This window comes from Ptiloglossa arizonensis, chromosome 2, assembly GCF_051014685.1.
Source record: "Ptiloglossa arizonensis isolate GNS036 chromosome 2, iyPtiAriz1_principal, whole genome shotgun sequence".
NCBI classification, from domain to species: domain Eukaryota; kingdom Metazoa; phylum Arthropoda; class Insecta; order Hymenoptera; family Colletidae; genus Ptiloglossa; species Ptiloglossa arizonensis.
The window spans coordinates 33,801,178-33,821,667 of NC_135049.1; the positions used below are offsets into that span (position 1 = coordinate 33,801,178).

At 54.1% G+C, this 20,490-nt stretch overlaps 2 protein-coding genes across 2 annotated transcripts in view; both read left to right on the forward strand.

Annotated features, from left to right (window-relative positions):
• The first annotated feature begins 2,619 nt into the window (after nucleotides 1–2,619).
• Nucleotides 2,620–20,490, forward strand: part of Sec31 (COPII coat complex component secretory 31) — a 34,972-nt gene continuing 17,101 nt past the window's right edge. The window contains exon 1 of the mRNA XM_076305030.1: nucleotides 2,620–3,495. The gene's annotated coding sequence lies outside the window, so the exon portion shown is untranslated. The remainder of the gene's footprint in view (nucleotides 3,496–20,490) is intronic.
• On the forward strand, nucleotides 6,059–14,839 carry LOC143143611 (uncharacterized). The gene is made up of 2 exons (XM_076305038.1): nucleotides 6,059–6,123; nucleotides 13,166–14,839. Exon 2 carries the CDS (start codon nucleotides 13,218–13,220, stop codon nucleotides 14,823–14,825), a length of 1,608 nt encoding a protein of 535 aa, XP_076161153.1. The 5' UTR covers nucleotides 6,059–6,123; nucleotides 13,166–13,217; the 3' UTR covers nucleotides 14,826–14,839.

Sequence of the window (20,490 nt, forward strand, 5' to 3'; positions counted from 1 at the left end):
TGAAGCACGGGACGAAGGGTCTTCGAGAGTGGCTCACGTTTCTCGGGGTTCTTTTTTCGTTTCTTTGATCCGGCCGTAACGCTCTGACCAGGTAACTGTGTCAGGACTGCTGTGCCCGAGATCACCGACAGCGGCGATCGTTGCGCAACAAGGCGGAGCGAGCAGATCCACGAGGATCCGATGATCTAAGGTCTCGAGGCGTATATACCTACACTGCCTCCTCGATTTACTCGTCGTGCCTAGTTTCTCGGGCGTCTCGAGCAACCTAAAGCTAAGAAGCTAACCAGAGATTGACCCAGAAAGCTAGAACTTGGATAAAGTTTCCTCCAAATATGGCGCACGCAAGGATGAGTAACTCGCGCGTAGCGACGATCGTCGTCGGCCGATTCTCCTCTCGGCTCGGTTAATTACGCGCGCGTTAGGATCGCGGCCGGGCGTTCCTCCGACGCAGACGACGGAGCAGACAACGGAACAGATTTTTATTTTACTCGCGGCACCGAACTTCCCACCGCACCTCTCGAATAATCGCGGTTCGACGAATACGAAAATCCCGCAAATCCCGCAAATCCCGCAAATCGGGCGACCTGTTCGCTTCGTTGTAACTTCACGGCATCCACGGGCAGCGACTGTACTCTGTTTCGCGCGTTGCAGCGTCGGAATTATTTACAGCTCGTCGGAAAATGAAATCGCTGGAGCAGTACCGTATCTCGTTCCAGTGAAAGACTCGACCCCGATTATCGATTCCGTCGTATCCGAACGAAGAAGGACCGCGCGATCGATTTGGAAGCGAGAAATCTCGAACGAAACGGTACCGTGTTTGGCCCGGTCCTAGGACAACCGGATCGTCGTCGCGGAGAGCCGAGAACCGGCAGCCGAGGAACCCGTGGAACCCGTGGTAGGGGGACGGTACAGTTGCAAACGTGAATTAAGGTCCCGAAAGCAACGAACGAAACCGGAGTGAGTTGACGAGCAGCAGCACGACCACGAGGAGGAGGAGGAGGAAGAAACGTTGACGCGATGTTTAAGCGGAACCAGCAACGTTGCTGCTCGACCAACGACGAGTCTCGAAAAGAAAAACCAGAAACAACGAAATCGTTGGAGTTATCGGTCGATTAATTACCGGAATACGGGACACGAATAGACGAAAAAAAAAGGTATCCTTCGGCCGCGGCGTGGCGCGTCGTGGCGTGGCGCGGCGTGGCGCGGCGTGGCGCGGCGTGGCGCGGCGTGGAGCGGCGTGGCGCGGCGGGGCGGTCTAGGCGGGGTGTCGATGCAGTTTCAAAGGTGAATTGGTTGGCCGGGAGGTTACACCGCGATTAACGACAGAGAGGAGATAGAGAGCGTCGCTCACCACCGCGCCGTTCCTCTCGATTTCTTCCTCCTCCCCCTCCTCCTCCTCCTCCTCCTACCACTCTTTCTCCTCCTCCTCCTCCTCCTCCGCCTCCTTCTCCTCCTTGCTACGACGCGCACCGATCGGTGGGAGGATTCCGGTGTGTCGGTGTCCACCGAGTAGGAGCGGTGCCACCAATACTCGCGTCCACCTTTGGATCGCGCTCTCTCGTTTCTCCCTTGGCGACGAGAGAAAAGAGGGAAAGAGAACGTCGAGGAGGAACCTAGCGGAGGAAACGATCCGAGTTAGAAGGAGAGGCTACCACCGCTACGGTAGAAGGAAGAAGCGACGCGGGAAGCCGATGGCGAAAGACGGGGTGGGAGAGGGCAGGTCGCGTGCCGGCGTGGTGCTACTCCGAAGCTGATAGAGAGGAGAGCACTTACCTTCCCATCGTCTCTCACGGTTAACACGCAGGGGAGCTCCTCGCCATCCAGACGCGCACACTTTCCTACCTGGAGCGCACCGACGATCCACCCACACCACGATACGTCGACCGTGTGCGTTCTTCGTGGTTCACCTACCTACCTACCTACCTACCTACTTACAAACCTACCCGCCAACCTACGGGTTCGGTCTCCCCGCCCAGTCCGCTGGTACTCTTCTCCGTGTGCGTTCTCGTTCTCCTGGCTCGGTCCTCGTCGCTCTTTCTCCCATCGTTTCCCTCTGTCCCACCGACTCGACTCCTGTCTCCCCCAAACACGCGTTCGCGGGCGCGTACACGCGCGCGCGCGCGCGCGCGCACATACACGCACACACACACACACACACACCCTTCTGCCACTCCCTCTCCCTCTCTCTGTACCCTTGTGGTCTACTTTTCCCTCTTTCTCGCTCCGGCGCTCGGGTCCGTGGCTCGGCTCCCTTCCCCTCTGACCGTCCTCTCGCCCACCCCTCGTTCGCTCGCGCGACGAAGCTTTACTCAGCGATACGCTCGGCTTACTCACCACCGTACACAGCTTCCCGTGCTCGCGCCACGCCGTACCTCGTCGACATCGCGGTCCCCCCACCCCCCTCCCCTCCTGTGCTCGCTTTGGCGAGCCACGACTCGCGGCGAGTCGCGTCTCACGAATCTCCTCGAGAGCGCTCGCTGATATTCCGCTTCGTCCACGAGGCAGCCCGACGGGGGGGATATCACACGCCTCGAGAGAGGACCTGGACAAGGAGCAACCAAACGATCGCCGGACGGTGCTGAGCAACGTGGTTGACTCCTTCCGTTTCTCCGCGCAGACCCGAAGAACGAACAGTCAGGACTCGGCTGTCCCGTCGACACGACACGCGGGACCCACGGATCACGATCGCCCCCCTTCCCGGAACGCGTCCCGTGCCATCGACGACTGGAGAGGATACCTCGGTCGGTCGGTCGGTCGGTCGGTCGGTCGGTCGGTTGGTCGGTCGGTCGGTCGGTCGGTCGGTTGATCGGTCGGTCGGTCGCACGCGCCCGCGAGCGAGCGAGCGAGCGAGCCAACGCAAAATCGATCGTCGAAGATTCTTGGCTGGTTTCTCGTCGAGGTGACGACCATTCCCAGCGAGGACGATACTCGGTGGTCCGGTCGATAATCGTGATCGAGGCTTTCGAGGAAATCGGATACCGTCGCGTCGGTGTTCGCCTTTGTCGAACGACTCGGAAAACCACGGGCTCGCGGGCGCTCGCGCGCGCCCCGAGACCGTTTCCCGCGTAAGATCGCGCGAGCGAGGGACGCGCGCGGCGATCTGTCGCTCGAACACGTGGCCGCCACGAGGTACCGCTCGCCAACAGTATCCCCCTCGCGGAGACACCAAAGACAGTCGAGATGTTCGATCGGACCTTTCGATCAGGATACCCCTAGTACGTCGCCGAGAGGATCGACCGACCAAGAGGAAGCGAGTGCTCGAGTGCGAGGATAGTGTGCAGTTGCCGTTGTTGAAACGAGAGTGCTACTTGCCTGTTTCTCCTTGAATCGTGGTGAACTCGCTACAGTTGCGCGCGCGACTTCCGAAAAGTAGAAAAGGAAGGGGAAACGAGTTCGAAAACAAACGACCAAAGAGATCCGGTGGAAAAGTGAGAACCGTTCGCAACGAGCGCGACCAGCTACCCCCGGCTTCAAGGTCGTGGAATGACGCATAAGGTAAATCGATTCGTTTTACTTCCCGCTTGCTTTCTCCTCCTCCGCGAAACCCCGTCCGTCCAGCGAGGGCTCGCGATCCGCGCCTCGGAATATTTACGATCGCGTTCGAATCGCGAAACCAATCTCGGTTCGTACTCGTGCGGTTTTCTCCACGGTTTTCCTTTTCAACCTAGGATCTCTCGCCTCCGTGAAATCGAGTCGCATTTTCCAACAATCGAGGGAGAGAGAGAACCGAACGCGATCGATTCGCGTACCGTCGCGAATTCTCCTTCCAACGGTTCGAGAAACACCGAGGATAAAAAACGGACATCGCACAGGTCCATAGATCGTTTTCCGTAACGCACGAACGAACGAACGAACGAACAAACGACGAGCGCGTCTCCTCCGGGCATCTAATTCGCTCGAAACCAGTTTCGAAGTCGCGCTTCGCGATTCCTTGGCTCGAAAAGTAAGCGTCGCCCACGCTCGTCCTTATATCACCGAACGGTTCGTTCCGCCGCCGGGGCAACGAGACACCGCGAAAGCTATGTTCCCTGCGCGATTCCCGGCGTTTCCTCGTTCATAAATTTACGCGCCTCCGGACTGGCAAGGGACTGCGCCCATTCGCGGGACCGGAGTAACGCGAGATAACCTCGCGCAAGGTGATCGGCCGTTTCAGACGCGCGAAAATATCTCTCGGTCGTTCGTACCGGGTAAATTTTTATTCGCCGCGGACGCTAGTTTCGCCGATTCTCCCGATCCCGTTACCCCGTCTCCGATCTTTCATCGGGGTGGCCGACGATTCCGTCGCCTAGTCGCGAATCGTCAAAGTATCTTTGAACAACGGAATGCCGCGTCGCGAGTCGTTACTCCGACGATCTTTCCGTCGACAAAGGAGATTCCGAGTCGACCATTGACAACGTCGTCTCGACGCAGCGATAAAATTTCGTTCGGCGCGCATCGAAGGCAACGACCATCGCGAGCCGTTGATCCGTTCGACTCTCGAGGCATCGAGCCGTTCAACGATAAAACGATTTCCGTGGAAGAAATCTCGGTCGAGTCGTTGTCGACAACCGGACTCGCCTTGTTTGTAAACCGAAAGCGATCTCTCGTAGATTAAAACCGACCGAGAGAAACGATCAAAGTCTCGAGACGAATCGACGATGTTATTGGAATCGTGCGAAAGGACCCGACGATCCGAGTACCGCGTATCTTAAGAAAGCACGTGGTTCGCGATCGAGCGAGGAAACACTGCGCGGAAGATTCTCATGGTCTCGCAGGAATATCGGTGGGTGCCGCTTAAATCTTGCCGAAGTCGGTCGTCCGTCCGTCCGTCCGTCCGTCCGCCCGTCCGCCCGTCCGCTCTTAACGATGCAATGATTAAGTGCCACGAATTCCTTGAACCGAGATACATTATTCATAGAGAAACAGGCCCGGCGTTCGATAGTGCACGCAGCACTTACGGGTTCCGAGGGCGCAGCAACGTTAACAGTTAATTGATAACAGGTAAGCCAACCGCTGGCCGAGGTGGCTCGATGATTTTTGTTGTAGGGGCCACGCCGATCGAAATAGACCGACAACACCGTTACGTTCGCGCGGAACCAATAGGATCGGCGTTCTCTCGCTGCTCTCCTCTTCGCGCGCTCCCATTATTTTCTTTCTTTTCGAGCGTGTCTGCCGCCACGGCGCGCCGATCGATTTCGCCATTAACGATTTCTCGCGGCCGTCTCCCCTATCTGCGTAATAATTCACCGGCGACTGCTCGATTTTTTTCCTTCGCCGGATCTGGTCGATTATTCGCGTCGGCGCGGCGATTCGTGCACAATTAACGCGGCGAGTACCGCGACACGATCGGGATCGAGGGCGATCCACGAAAAAAGAGGGCCGACGTTGACGAGCGGTCGTCGAATTCCCGCATCGCGGGGGCGAACTGTCTCTCGGAATCGACGACGCGGCGATTCTTCTTCTTCTTCTTCTTCTTCTTCTTCTTCTTCTTCTTCTTCTTCTTCTTCTTCTTCTTCTCCTTCTTCTTCGTCTCGTTCGAGATACTCGAAAACCAAACGTTAGGCTCGATTCGAATCGAACGAAGCGGCGTTGCGCGATCCTCTCCGCTCCGGTCGCTTCCCCATTTTTTTTCCGATTGCCCAACGATGGCGATGCGTAAACGTGTGCCGACGTTATTTGAATACGGCCGCTATTACGAGAATGGAAAGGCACGACAATCATGAGAGATTCCCAGAGCTTCGAACAATGTCCTCGGCTGTGGACTGGCGCAAACGGTAATAAAACGGTTCCTGAACGACAACACCGTGCCCGAACTGCGTCTTCGAAGTCCGTTGCCCGTTCTCGCCTCGGTATCCCTCGGCTCCGCGTTCTCGAAACCGCGCGAACCTTTCTTTACCGCAACGATCGGTTCTTCTTCTCTTTCGATGAAGCTCAACCAAGGTCCGAATATCCACGAAGGGTCCTGGAAAACGACGCTCGAAGCCGGAGCGGCCAAACTCGGACGAGATATCGCGTTTAACGAGAATCGGTGCGTTCTTTTTCCAGAAGACGCTCGAGCTTGTAAATGCAAATTCCACTCGTCAACGAGGAGGGACGGCGGATCTTCGGTGGCATAAAGCTGCTGCGTGGGCACGCGCGCACCGAGTACGTACGTCTATTTATACGTCCGCGCGTACGCGCGCACAATGGGCCTCGCTGCTTTCGAATTAAATTCGAGCAGTATCGCAATGCCATTGTTAAGCTCATTGCCGTCGCCGAGACCCCACCTATCGTAGACGAGCGACGGACGCCCACGCTTTCCACCGCGAAAAAATTCCTTCCACCCTTGCTCGACACCGCGTTTCGGGCGATGTGCAATTTTTTCTTTTCGCGCGCACCACTCGGTGCCCGACCGAACCCAACCAACGCTCCTCGTCGGCGATCCCGCGAAGAGAGAAAACGTCCGAATCTCAACGTCCTTGGTCGTTCGACGAGAAAACAATTCCGACGCGGCGGCACGGCGGCACGGCGGCACGGCGGCGCGGCTGCTCGAATTTGAGGCCACGATCTACATTCGTAACGCAACAACGTCGATCGAAGCTGCTGCGACGCAACCCGGCGCGAGCAACGACCGCGAAAACCGCACCGAACGACACCACGATATCGCCGCGCGGATCGATAGATCGCGGGTCCGTAGACCCGGACCGTTCGGCTTTCAGCCGAAATACTTGCGCGGAAGGTTACGCGCGTTTACCTTCCCGTCCTCGCGCGAAAGAACACCGAAACGATCGAGCTTCCTGCTAGAATCGTAGCATTCCCAGTTTTCGTAGAACGAAAGCGGTCAACGATAACAGGATCGACGAAACGGTACACGCAACGCTCGCGACGCTTCGTGGAAACTCGACGATCACCGATACTCGAGCAGGCCGTGATCAATAACGTCCGCAAATGCATATATACAATGATCGGGCCCGAAATCAGGAATAGATTTTCACGAATGTTCGGTTCGGGCCGGTTGTTGCCCAGTCGTCGCGCTGCGCTGGCCCGATTCTCTTCTTTTCTCCTCTCTTCTCTCGTTCTTCCTCGTCCCTCGATCTCCACGACAGCCGCGACTCTTCGACCGTTTTCTCATGAAATATTCACGCAACGCGGATCGAAATCGTCGTTTGTTAGTCAACCATCCCTTCCCGCTTCTCCCGTTCGTCCTCCTTTCTCGTCCGATCCAACGCGACGAACCATCGCCATCCCTGGCCCGTTTCTTTCTCCCGCTTTCGTTTACACGGGGAAGTACGTCGCTCGACGACTTCCGCGCGACGCCGAAATCGCGGAAGCCTAATTCCGATTCCTTCGGAAACATCGGAGAGAGATCGAAATGCGAAGAAAACGATAACGGATTCGATCGATACGATCGGTTTTCGATCGCGTCGACGAATCAGAACCGATTTCCTTTCCCGTTTACTCTTTCTTCGATCGTTTTTCGATCGTCCGGTTACTCGTTCTCGACCGTCCAGTCGCGAAACGCAATGGCACGGTTCGACCTTGTTATCGCGGTAGTCGCGGCGTATACGACCAACGAGATTTCGTTTCCACCCTCAAAGTCGCGGAAAGGAAAAGATCTCGGTCGTGTTGGATCCATTCGGCGAGTGGTCGCTCCGCTTTGCCCGGCGACGGTTAATATCTGACCGATGCGACGCGACGCGTCGCATTAATTAAAAGACGCTTTCTAATACGTCGAATTGAATTACAGCGGGTTATCGATCTCCTGGCATGCCATCGCTCACGGGCGTTCCCCGTGTCGTCTATTTTCTATACCGTCGCGCCGCTCGTTTTCTCATCTGCCACGGATTTCACTCCTTTTAAATCACAATCGCCTATTAGAGCCGGAGAAGGTGCGCGTTCCCGTACGTAATTTTCGTATCTCGGTCACGAGCGGACGCTCGGAATCGCTCGAAATCGTCCAATTATATAATCGATTCGAACCGGCCGCGACCGTCGCCGTCGCCGTCGTCGTCGTTGTCGTCGTCGTCGTCGTCGTCGTCGTCGTCGTCGTCGTCGTCGTCGACTTCGTTTACTTAGGAACTCCGTGGGCCGATTAGGAATCCAGAAGTCTCGTTTCCTTCCTCGGTCTCCTCGTTACGAACTTCTAATCGTGACAGGTGACATTCGAGCGTAGCCGCGCGACGCGCTTGCATCCGTAAGCAGTGTCGCCATTCGTTCGAAAGAACGTCCGAGAGCCTCGCTAAATTCTCGTAACAACCGAAAGCGAAACCGCTCCATTATCGGCTCGTTTTGAAATCGAAGCGAGCAAGACCGATAACTTTCCTCCGCGCTCGCTCGTCGGTTTATTAGTTGGCAAAAAAGTAGCGCGCCCGTCCAGCAGCGGCACTTTCAAACGAATCGCAAAAAAACACCGCATCGGACGGAGCGTTCCAACGCGTGCGTCGCGTGGCGAGGATACTCGGCGGAAAGAGAGCGAGAGGGAGAAAGAGATTCGAAACCCGCGACTGTTTCGAACGATAACGAGCAACTAGCGGCTATTTTGAAAAACGGAGAGAAGAATCGGAACGGTTCGACCTTTCCTCGAATTCTACGTAGGCGCGCAGGGTGCCCGAAGGGACATCGCGTACGTTTACCTTGCGCGGTAAAATCTTTTCCCGACGAGGTCCCGGTGCTTCCTTCAATTTTACCGAAGCCGGTAATCGCGATAATTGCGAGCACCGACCGCCTCGAAGGAAGTCCTTTCAGCGACTTTGACTCCTCGCGCGAGCACTCACTTTCTTTTCCCGTTCCTTTCTCGTGTGCTTCTTCTTCGCGTTGCTCCCCGCTCCCCGCTCCCCGCTCCCCGCTCCGTCCGTTATCGTACAATTTACGGACAAATGGCCGTTACTGTTGTTACCAGACGCGGTTTAAACGCGTTACGCGATCCGTGAGAAAAATTCTCAGCCGTGCGCCGTCGAGACCTCCTCGATCCAACCTCTGTAAACGGCACAATCTTCTTCCGGCGCGCTGGAAATATTTGACGAATTTCAGACGCGTGGTCGGCGTTTCGCTGAAAAAGATCAACTTTCTCGGAACTCGCAACGACCGTACGCGTATTCGTGCAACGACGTATCGGCGATCGATAGTACCGCGAACGAAAACGACTTTCCTAGTATTTTCCAACATCGAAACTTTTATCGTCGCGAGTGAAAAGCCACCTTTTGTCGGACCTTTGAAAAGTAGAGTACGCGAGCCATCGCTGAACCGCGCAACGTTTCTCTCCAAGGAAAGAGCCATAGGCGTGGTCCAATTTCTAGAATCACCCCGCGTGCATTGCGCGCTCTTCTTTTCCTCGTGTTCTTTATCCCGCGCGCACAATTTTTTATACTTTCTTCGTAGGAACCGCGAGCCGACGAGCAACGGGGAATTCAAGGCTGCCTCGCGGTGAGAGTATAAGGCGAGATTCCAGCGGCGCGCTGATAATTTAGGTTTCATAAGGAAACGCCTGAAACGAGTCGTCGTTTATCTAAATCGTCGAGAGACCGCGAATCGGTGAAAACTACCGAATGTTCCGTCTCGTGTCCGGCGCGGCTCGTCGGAAATTCTGCAAATTGCCGCGTTAGAAAATTCTTCGTATCGAGTTCTCGAGTTCTCTCCGTAAATTCGAGCCAACGGATTCTTCGTCTCGTCCGAGATACCGCGCAAACGTTTTCGAAATCGTACGAATCGTCGCGGCCGATCGAAAGCACCCGGCGACTACTTTGCGCCGCAATTTCGTTTCGCTCGAACGAATCGCGGTTAACTCGCGCTGCCCTCGTTGTAGGTCGACTCGATCGCGACAATCGTCGTTGGACGTCGACGGACCGGCCGAAGAAAACTATCTCGAGCGGACGGAGGAGTCACGGACGATGCTTTGCTCCCTTCGAAGCGGGATCACCGGGACGAGCGGGTCCTAACGGGCAACGGTTATTAGGGTCGGAGCCTCCGCAACGGTACCGGAAGCCGGCCGGAATCGCGTTTCGCGAGCCGGGTATCGAATTATCCGACGAGAACGTTTTACGTTGTACGAATTGGTTCGTTCGAGACGTTGATCGACCGTAAACAACGGTTATTCGCGATATTCGGAACCGAGTGCGTGGTGTTCGATTCTCGGATGAAAATGATACGAAACGCGTTCGCGAAACGTACGACCGCGTGCCAACTATTTGGCATCGTACCGCGAAGCAGAATCTCGGTTTCAGGCGTCTCCGACTGGAAACGGAGGTCCGACGGACGGTTTCCACGGGAGGGAACGGTTTCTCGACGACTCGTGGATCGGTCGCGTATTCTCGATACGCGAGCGGTGATTCGTAGCCGTCTTTCGTTCGATCGACTCGAGATTCGCGCGAAAACGGTATTTCGCGAAACGGAAGAAACTCGAGGCTCGATACGATATCGTTTTTTCTCCTTCCGCCGAATCGCGTCGCGTTCGAGCTGCCTCCGCAAGGTTACCGACTACCAACGAACGCGTGGGCGCGATCGTCCCGCCCGCAGAAAACAACCTCGAACTTTTATGCCATAAATAATAATCGTCGGATTATCGGCGATGCACGCGCGCCGCTTACGTGTACGCGGCTCGGCGAAATGTTGTCGACAAATTAATTCTGCCAGACTGGCCGGTGCGAGCGCCACGAAATACGAAGCTCGATGAATAACGAACGGTGTCGCCTGTCAGCCCGAATGAAAGTAACATCGAGAACGATTAAGCCGGCGCAGGATCCGAAACCTGCGATCTTATATCGTTTTACCACCTTTCACCGACCCTTTCCACTCCCCCGTCGTTTCTCGGCCATTGTTTACCGATTTACACAGTTCTTCCGTTTCGTAACCACGAAACGCGTCACAAATCGACGTTTACCCGCGTAATACGAACGCGAGGCGATTTCGAATCTCGAGGAACGATATTCCCGCGAACGCGGCAAAGCCGGAAAAACAAACGACCTCGACCGCGTACCGCGCACCGCGCACCGCGCACCGCGATCCAAGGGAACAACCGGAATCGACGAATAATTCGTAAAGCGATCGCGCGTAATTGCGAGCCGCGCGCGTTTATCCATAAACCACAAAACGGCCGATGAACGAGGACACGGGCTGCTCGAGTAACAAGTGGTGGACGCTCGTACGCGTTGCACGGCACAGCGAAGCACTCGACGATTCGCTGACTTTGACGAGTATCCGTGAACGGGCAACGCGGGAAACAAGGTCAACGCCGAAGACGTTTCTTCGAGTCTCGCTTCGAAATCCTACTTGGATTCGAAACGTTGCCAAGCCTCGAACGGTCCAAACTATTTTCGAAGCTTGCCAAAGACCACCGAATCGCACGATCCTCGTCTCCTCGCTCGAAAGAAAACGTAGCGATTCAGGTTTTTTCGCGGTGCATTCGGCGAGCATGCGGCCCTGGAAGCGCACTTATGGTACACGTAGGTGAATGTCGGGAGAGAAACCATACCGGCAAGGACGACAGAGCGAGAGGCGGAGGGTGAAAGGGAAAGAGAAGAAGAAGAAGAAGGAAAGGGAGACAAACCACGCCCGGCTCATCCCGACTTTCTAGAAACCGAAAACTGGATCGTGGCTGGCAGCGTGGATCTTGGCCGATCTCGAGCGACGTCGGTCCAACTTGATTCACGTAACAGATGTCGGTCCTTAAGGATCGTGCTTCGCTTCTCCTTCTTCTTCTTCTTGTTTCAACCGCCGCACCGCGCCGTTCCGCGGAACCAGCTACCGTTTCCCGAGGACATTACTCACCGAGTCCGCTCGGTGAAACTCCACCTTTCGGGAGATAAACCGCCGACTCGAGCACGCTCGAGGGAAACGAAATTCCGAGAAGCGCGCCGCTCGCGATTCGGTTACCGGAAATCCGCAGCTGTCCGGGACGGACGGACGGACGGTCGAATCGAGTCGAGTCGAATCGAGTCGAATCGAGTCGATCGTCGCGCTTTGGATCGCGTTATCCGAAACGGACGAGACGATGTCGCGTTGTATCGCGTCGCTGCTCTTTTCCCTGAAAAATCCGATCGACGCACGGGAGTTTCTCCTTGCTGATCGAACTATCGAACGGGAACAGGGGAAAGTACGATATGTAAATCGAACTTGATCAACCGCGTCCGAGTACGTAGACGGATGACACGGTATCTATCGCTTTCTTCGTTATCGTCCGGCAGAGAAAGAGCGAATCGCTCGTCGACGATAATCGCTCGAACGGATAACGCGACTTTATCGTACCTTCTCGAAACGAAAGACGAACGAGTTCTTTTTCGACTTTTACGCGCGCAACGATCGGTCGACGACTCGCGAACCGATCGTGAAAACCATCGAGGTAGAGCGGATCGGTGACTTTAAAACGCTCGGTGTACTTTCGATTCCAGCCGGACACCACCCAGTCGTCTTCGCATTCTCCGTACTCGCAATTAACGCTTTTCACTATTGCCGCTCGCGAGCTTCTTGCTTCTGCTCCTTTTACGCCGGAACGGGGTTCTTGCTCCTCCGACGTTCCTCCTTTTTCCCCCTGCCTCCTGCCGCCCGACCCGCGCCCCTGTCAACGTCGCGAGCGGTTTTCTCTTTCGTTGGAACCGGACGACCAACCGTGAATTAGCTTCCTCGGTAACTGGATCGATTAGCGCGAAACAACGTCGCCGGCGAACGGTTCCCTCGATTTCTCGAATCTCGGCCGAAGAGATTACTTCGTTGAAAAATTCACCGACGAAACAGCGAAGACCTCGACCGGAGGAAAATTCGGCGAAAGGCAGCGCGCAACGTTCGTAGGTCGATGGAGACTTCGACGCTCGCACGAGTAACGCTCGTCACGGTGATTTCCATGCCGGATAAGGCGAGCATCGATCCCGCGACACGGTTATTTCTCATAATTTGTTTGTAATCCGTTGATCCGCGATTCGCTCGCAAAATCGATCGAAGAACGAGCGGCGACTTCGAGGACCTCCGCGATGGAACGATGTCGAACGATCTCGACAGGGACGAATCGAGGTGTCCGCGAAAATCCCGCGAACGGTCTTCTCTATTGGGAGAAAAGCGAGGAAAATGTTGCGAGAAACGTGGTACTCGCTCTCTCGTTCGTCGTATCGATAAACAGGCACGATTACTCCTCGCTTCTGTATTACGGAGCTACGAGCTCGAACGAGCAAAATCGATTTCGATGTTTAAAATGAAAGAACGTGTACTGTTTCGATTCCAGGTCACCCCGAGCGACGAGCAGGAGCAAGAACGCGGGTGACAGAGGCGGTGTGATGAGCGGATATCTCGGTAGCGTCACCCTGCCCCCGACGTTGCTGCACGACCCGAAGTATCCTCCAGCCATGCGGGAGAAAGACTCGAGTCCGAGGAAAATGCCGGGCCACATAAGCCCGAAACAGGCCAGCATATATCCGCTGAGCGTTCGCGTGCCGGACGTCGAAGAGTTGCCCTACGACTTGAGCCACGGCCACGGTCGCGGTCTCTCCAGTCCCACGAATCAACAGCAACACCAGCAACAGCCCCATATGAGTCCCGCGGCCAGACCGCCTCAACCGCACCTACAGCAGGACGATCTGGACTGCGAACCGCTCGATCTGCGCGTCGATCGTAAAAAGGAGAGGCTCAGGGACGAAAATCAGAACGAGATCGAAGTCCTCAACCGAAACAGCCTCGGCGGCGGTCTTCCTTATCACACGGTATTGTTCCCTCAACACCACGCGGTCCATCCGTTGGTCCTGGAAGCCATGTACCGGTCGCACCATCACGGTTCACCGGTTCCGGACCTGCCTAAGATTCAAGTCAGAGCTCTGCCTACCATGGTACCGTTACCCCCCAACAGATTCTCCTCCACGACTTCGACCACCTCGTCTTCCTCCTCTTCGCAGGCCGCCGTGAGAATACCGAGTCCCGCGAGCGGCCAGCAGCAACAGAACCATCCGAGTCAACAACAACAACAACAACCACCACCCCAACAACAACAACAACAACAACAACAACAACAGCAACAACACCACCACCACCATCACCACCACCACCACCACCACCAACAACAACAACAACAGCAACAGCAGCAGCAACAACAGCAACCGCAGAATCATCCGAGTCAGCAACAGCAGCAGCAGCAGCAACAACAACAGCAACCGCAGAATCATCCGAGTCAGCAGCAGCAACAACAACAACAACAACAACAACAACAACAGAACCATCCGAGTCAGCAGCAGCAGCAGCAAACATCTTCCAATCTCCCACCGTACTCCATCGGCGTCCAAGCCGGTTTGAAGCCGAAGGACAGATACTCGTGCAAATTTTGCGGCAAAGTGTTCCCAAGATCGGCCAACTTGACTCGGCACTTGAGGACGCACACGGGCGAGCAACCGTACAAATGTAAATACTGCGAAAGAAGCTTCAGCATTTCCAGCAACCTTCAGCGTCACGTACGAAATATCCACAACAAGGAGAAACCGTTCAAGTGTCCGTTGTGCGAACGGTGTTTCGGACAACAGACCAACCTGGACAGACATCTGAAGAAACACGATGCGGACGGGCCGACGATACTGGACGAGGTCAGATCGAGGTATCACGGTCAGCTGCCGAGAGCGGACGAATCCTATTTCGAGGAGATACGCAGCTTCATGGGGAAGATCACGTCGCAGAGACAGGGAATACCTTACTTCTCCGGATTGCTCGGTCACGGGCCGGACGACTTCAGAAGCGACAAGCAACAGCTTCGACTCGAGGAGAAGAGGGGCGATTCTTCGTACTTCAGCGATCGGGATAATCTGAGCTCGAGGTCGAGCAGCACCGCCAGCAGACCCGGCAGCGTTCAAGAGGAACAAAGGGAAGTCAATTCTCCTCCCTTGTCGCCCGGAAACAATACTTGAACCGAAAGACACGATCGCGCGTACGACGAGAATTCGACGAACGCGCGATCAGTTCAGAGGTCGAAATGTCCCTGCGAGTCGCTGCGATTCGACGATATCGAAACGTTTACGAATCTGGTGTATCCTCTCTCCGATGAGAGTACTCCCAACCGTCGTTACGGACGGTTCGGTCGGGTCGGTCGGGTCGGTCCACTCGAACCGCCGAAGGCGATAAGATTGGTCTCTCGATTAGAGGAACCGCCTCTTGGAACGCCGAAGACGCGACACCAAGTGCAACGTGTTCGTTCGCTATGAAGCGAGCTCTACTCGATTGAAACGGTCGGTCTCTCGCGTAGCCCGTACGATTCCGAAACCTTCGAACCGGGCTTCGTCTCGGGTAAACGCATCGAATCGTTTCGCCGAAAAACTCGACCGAGGTAGAATTCTTCGGAACGTTGCTCGAACACCAACGGGTGCCTTAAAGGAGTGCCTTCGTGATACGTTCTTCGGACACCGCAAACCGTTGCGCGCCTAGGTTAAGTAGACGATAAAATTCGCTCTAAGCACCGACCCTTTAGTTATTACTTTCGAACCTTTCGTCGGGAAGAAGGACCGAGAGAAAACAACGCGCGATCCTATCGTTGTGAATCGATCCGCGCGGAACACGGAGCCGAAACGAATACGGCTTTGTCGATTCGACGCAGAAATTTCTTTCGATTTCGCAAAGTATTCGGGACGTCGACGCGCAGGCTGTCGACGCGATTTAAGCGCGATAATGGAACGTCGGAACGATACGCTCTCGTTCGATACCGAAATTGGGTTTCTCGGGTAAAAGATGACACGCGCGACGCGGAAAAACGACGTATTTCCCGTCGGCGATGATCAACGAAAAAACAAGGAACAAACGAGAGGAAAGACCGAGAGAAGCGCCGTCAGCGATCCCACACGGCGACGATACGATCCCCCTCGTTTCCTACGTACGGTCGCTGAAAACCGTACCCGGACCGAAACGATCTAATCGTCTTCCGTTCTTGACTCCGCGGCTGCGAATCGTACCTGGCCACTTTCTAACCGAGGACCGACGATCGACACCGACGCCAACCAGCGGGAAGTCCTTCGACCTTGAATGGTAAACGGCTCGCTTCGATCGATCACGCTACGGATCTGGATCGAACTGACGGAACGCCACGCGCGCGGACCGATCGTCGAACGCTTCCACCCGTCGGCTCGTCGACGATTCGTTCGCACCTTCTCCGTGGAACGAACAACCGTTGCCGATCGAAATAGAAAATAGCGCGGAAAGATCGGAAGGGAGCAATTCATCGACGCTTACCACCTTGAACGAACATTCGCCGCAAGGGGCGTGTTGCGCTCGAATAAGAAAACACGATCGAGAAACGATCGACGGTTTCTGGAGCGAAATCGGAGGAGACCGGTACCCGAGCGACGGTAAACCCAAACACCTACGTTTCGAACGACGCGGGAATCGATACGACCGAATTCCATCGGCCGACGTCCAACCAACGGGCGAAACTTTGATATTTATTTTACGACGCGGACTAGCGATCGCCCCGAAACCGTTCCAACCAGGCCTACGCTTCCCAGAAGCTGGTTTTCCTTTTACTTGTGTCTTTCCGTCAATGAATCAGCATGCGCATCGAAAACGCTAGAATTCGAGATCGGGTGCAACGCGACGCGAGAGGCGTGATGCGAGAGGCGAGAGGCGAGAGACGAGAGGCGAGAAGCGAGAGGCGAGAGGCGAGAGGCGAGAGGCGAGAGACGAGACGCGAGGCTCGAGGTGTCGAGGTGTCGAGACTAAGCTTCTACGGTGCGGAGATCTCTCCTCGACGAAAGAGGATGACAGGCGGCACTGTTTTTCTTGGTTCGCGCGTATACGCGATCCCGGCCGACGATGGCCTCGGACCTCTCTTGCGTTACACTTTTGCCACGCCCCGATCGGACGGGCAAGCTCATCGCGAAAGTGAAACGCAATAAAGGAGCCACGCCGAGGCGAGAGAGCGATCTCGACAACCATGAAACGCTAACAGAGAGATACCACCGAGAGAAGGAGAGATCCGATCGATCGAGAGACCTCGAGGCTTGGAAATCGGTTTCCTCGCAGTCACCGGTCCCCGCTCGAACGCGCATCGTCCGAAATTCTACCCCCGACGGACACCCTCCTCTCCCTCCGATGAGTTCCTTTCTCACAAAGAACTCGCGCCGCGAAATATTCCCTCGCGTTACCTAACCCGAATAAAATCTCATCGGAGAAATACTCGCGGCCGACCTAAATCCTCGGAGACTTTTTCAATTCGTGAACCGTGCCTCTTTACCTACCCACCCAATGGAAAAATCGAAACTTTTCGAATAAAGGAAGCTTTGCGCAGCAATACTTGGGATTACGTACGTGTCCGTACGATGTTCCGTCCGGTGCGTCGATACGATACGATACGATACGATACGATACTATATATCCATCGACCGACGAGAAGTACGCGGTGCCTCGCTTCGAGCGATCGCTGCCAGTTTCCACGCTAGGCAATCCCTCGACCGGTTCTCCGGCGAAGAAAGAAGCCGCGAAATTTCTCGGTGGACGAGTCTCTCTATCCGCGAGATCGCGCGTGCCGCGTGCCGCGTGCCGCGTTCTCACGTCCGCGCGTCGCGTTTTCGATCTCATCTCGTTCCAGTTTACACGCGTGATTTCACTGGTCGCCCGCCGGTCCCCAACGCGCGGGGACACCTCGTCTCGATTCGAATTGCGACAGCCTGCTACGAAAAAAAGAAAAGAAAGAGAGAAACGTCTTCGCGTTGACTTTAGACGACCGGAAACCCTCGTCCATCGTCGCGTTCCTACCTTACACCGGGCGACCATTGCGTTCTTTCTCGCGTTGCGCTTCGACATCGAATAGCGATTAGACGATTCCTCGTTTTATCTTGCGAATCGATGTGTCACGTCCATGCATACGAAACGTCGTTTCTTCGTTGAGATTCGTATCGAGAACGTATTTGAAACTCGAAACATTTCTTCGTTCGATCGAACGCGTCTGGAAGTATATCATAATCGCGAGTACGAAAACAGACTCTCCGATTTTGTTTCTTCGACTTATCGCTGGTATCGTTTTGTGTTTCTCGACGTTCCATTCGCCCGATTAAATTCTCGTTTCGTTCGCATCGTTTAAGGAGGGGGACCCGTTCAGAGCCTTTCGCGAATACGTCGAAAAACGTATAATACCGAAGCCGTGTACGCCGTCTCTCCGCGTTACGCCGTTCATTTCGACGAAATATCGATTATTCCGATAATTTCGTATACGTATCCTATTCGACTACGACGACTCGATAAGTATAAATAGACGAAGGGTGCTACCGAATGTTTCATCGCGAACCGATACAAATATACACCGCATCGAAATGCCGTTTGACTCGCGTTTGTTTCTTTTTTTTTTCGCCTCGAACTCGCAATTTTGCGCAAACAACATTCCTTACGCTCCAACCTAACGCACATGGTTTCAGCGACAACGGTCTATGGTCGCGTTCCGAATAACCTCCAACGAACCAGAATTATAATAGAGTATAGTATTTATGTATGTTCTCGTACACGCGTGTACCTATAGCTGCTAGAATTTGAATCGAGGCTCAATTTAGTTAGCGGAAATCGTTGCAAAGATGTTAGTCGCCCGCGCGTCGACGAGTTCCCGTATTACCGAGATCGCGTAATACAAACGTAAAGAAATACGAAACGTTTCGGCGCAAAGAATCGGGCAATCGATATCGGAATATCGAACTCGTGGATGCGCGGTACCGGTGGCAGCTAATCTCGCGAGCGCGTTGCGCATTTTCAACGACGAAACTCGCTTTAAAATGCGCGCGTAAGATGCTCGAGGCCCGACGTGCAACAGATACCACCGGGTCCGATACGAACGGGCGCGGCGGAGGAACCGGGGAAAAGGTTACGGTGGCCACCTCTTCCCCTCACCCGCCACCCCCAACCCTTGTAAACTAATAGTCAACCACGTGCGAAGCATAACGAGCGAATTGTAAAGAATACGTTTAATTTTTATATATAGTATATACGAATATATACGCACAAACGATATATGTATATGTACATGTAAAACGTACCACGATTGTGATTTCACCGAGGTTACCGAGTTATACGTATTTACCGTTTAGCCGCGAACGCGGCGCCGTGAGTCGACGAAGCTGTCAAGCGCTCTTTACCTTTTAAAACCGCTAGATCGTAAGCCGTGCGCACGGATGGGTTCAAGCTCGGTTCGGCTCGTCGAGTTCTTCCTCGTACGTTCGCGTTAGTCAAAATAATCCGACAGGGACACGAGTGCCTCGCGATCGAACGAATACTATCCCCATCGCCTCGAGAACAACGTCGTTTCCGCTATTCCGGATCGTTATTTTCCTTCCTCTGTTTCCTTTCGAACAACCACGGTGTTTGAAATTCGCGCGAGTCTAACAACGATTGTCGATCGCAAGAAGATGCTCGGTCTATCGCGAGGCGCAACTTCGCGGACGATCGGTCGTTCGCTATTCCTACTTTTTACGCGTTAATACTGTTCAGCCCCGTAGTCCCGCGTCTCGAAGCTTAATGGTGACTGTATATATGTTAATATGTAATATTCGATTAAAGAAAATATATATATATATATATACACACATACATACATATGTGTGCGTGCCTGTTTCTCTCTCTGTGTCTGTGTGTGTGTGTGTGTGTGTGTGTGTGTATACTACCTTGATCAAAAAGTTCTAGGACTGTCCCCCGTGTGTCGCTGTCAATCACCCGATTGTTTCTTTTTTTTTTTTTGTTAGGTTACCATATCTGTCATTAACACTTCCTTCCAATTTCAGCATCATAGCTTGATATTTGTAAAAGTTACGTTGTACTGAGCACATCTCCTTTGTTCGTGTCTTCGAGTTTGAAAATGGCATCATTTGAGCATCAACGAGTTTGCATTAAATTTTGTGTAAAAAACGGATTTAACGGTCCGCAGACCTTGGATATGTTGGAGAAGTGTTTCGGCAACGATACTCTTTCGAGATCAAATGTTTTTCGATGGCACGAACGCTTCAGAAGTGGTCGTGAGTCGGTCGAGGATGACAAACGCAGTGGCAGGCCGACAACGTCGAAAACCGATGAAAACATCGATAAAATTCAAGAAATGTTGTCCGAAAACCGCAATTTGACCATCAGAGAGCTGGCAGAGGACTTGAACATTGCTTATGGATCCGTTCAAGACGTTTTGGTTAGTGATTTGGGCCTCAGACGTGTCGCTGCAAAACTGGTGCCGAAAGACCTCAATTTCATGCAAAAAAAGGACCGCGTTGAAATCGCGAAAGACATGATTTCCAAGGCCGAATCCGACCTAACATTTATTAAACGTATCATCACTGGAGATGAGACGTGGATTTATGAGTATGACACACAATCCAGACATCAAGCGAGTGAATGGCGTGCACCGGAAGAGCCGAGACCGAAAAAACCACGTCGTTTTCAGTCAAGAAAGAAGGCGTTGCTCACGGTTTTCATGGATTACAATGGTGTTGTGCATCAAGAATTCTTGCGCCAGAAAAACAGACAGTCAACAAAGAATATTATTTGGGCGTTTTGAGACGTTTGCGCGAAGCAATTCGTCAAAAAAGGCCAGATTTGTGGGCAAACAACTCGTGGATTTTG

Bases quoted from the DNA above. Each gene is read 5' to 3' on its own strand.
- LOC143143611 (XM_076305038.1), top strand. From the start codon at position 13,218: ATGAGCGGATATCTCGGTAGCGTCACCCTGCCCCCGACGTTGCTGCAC.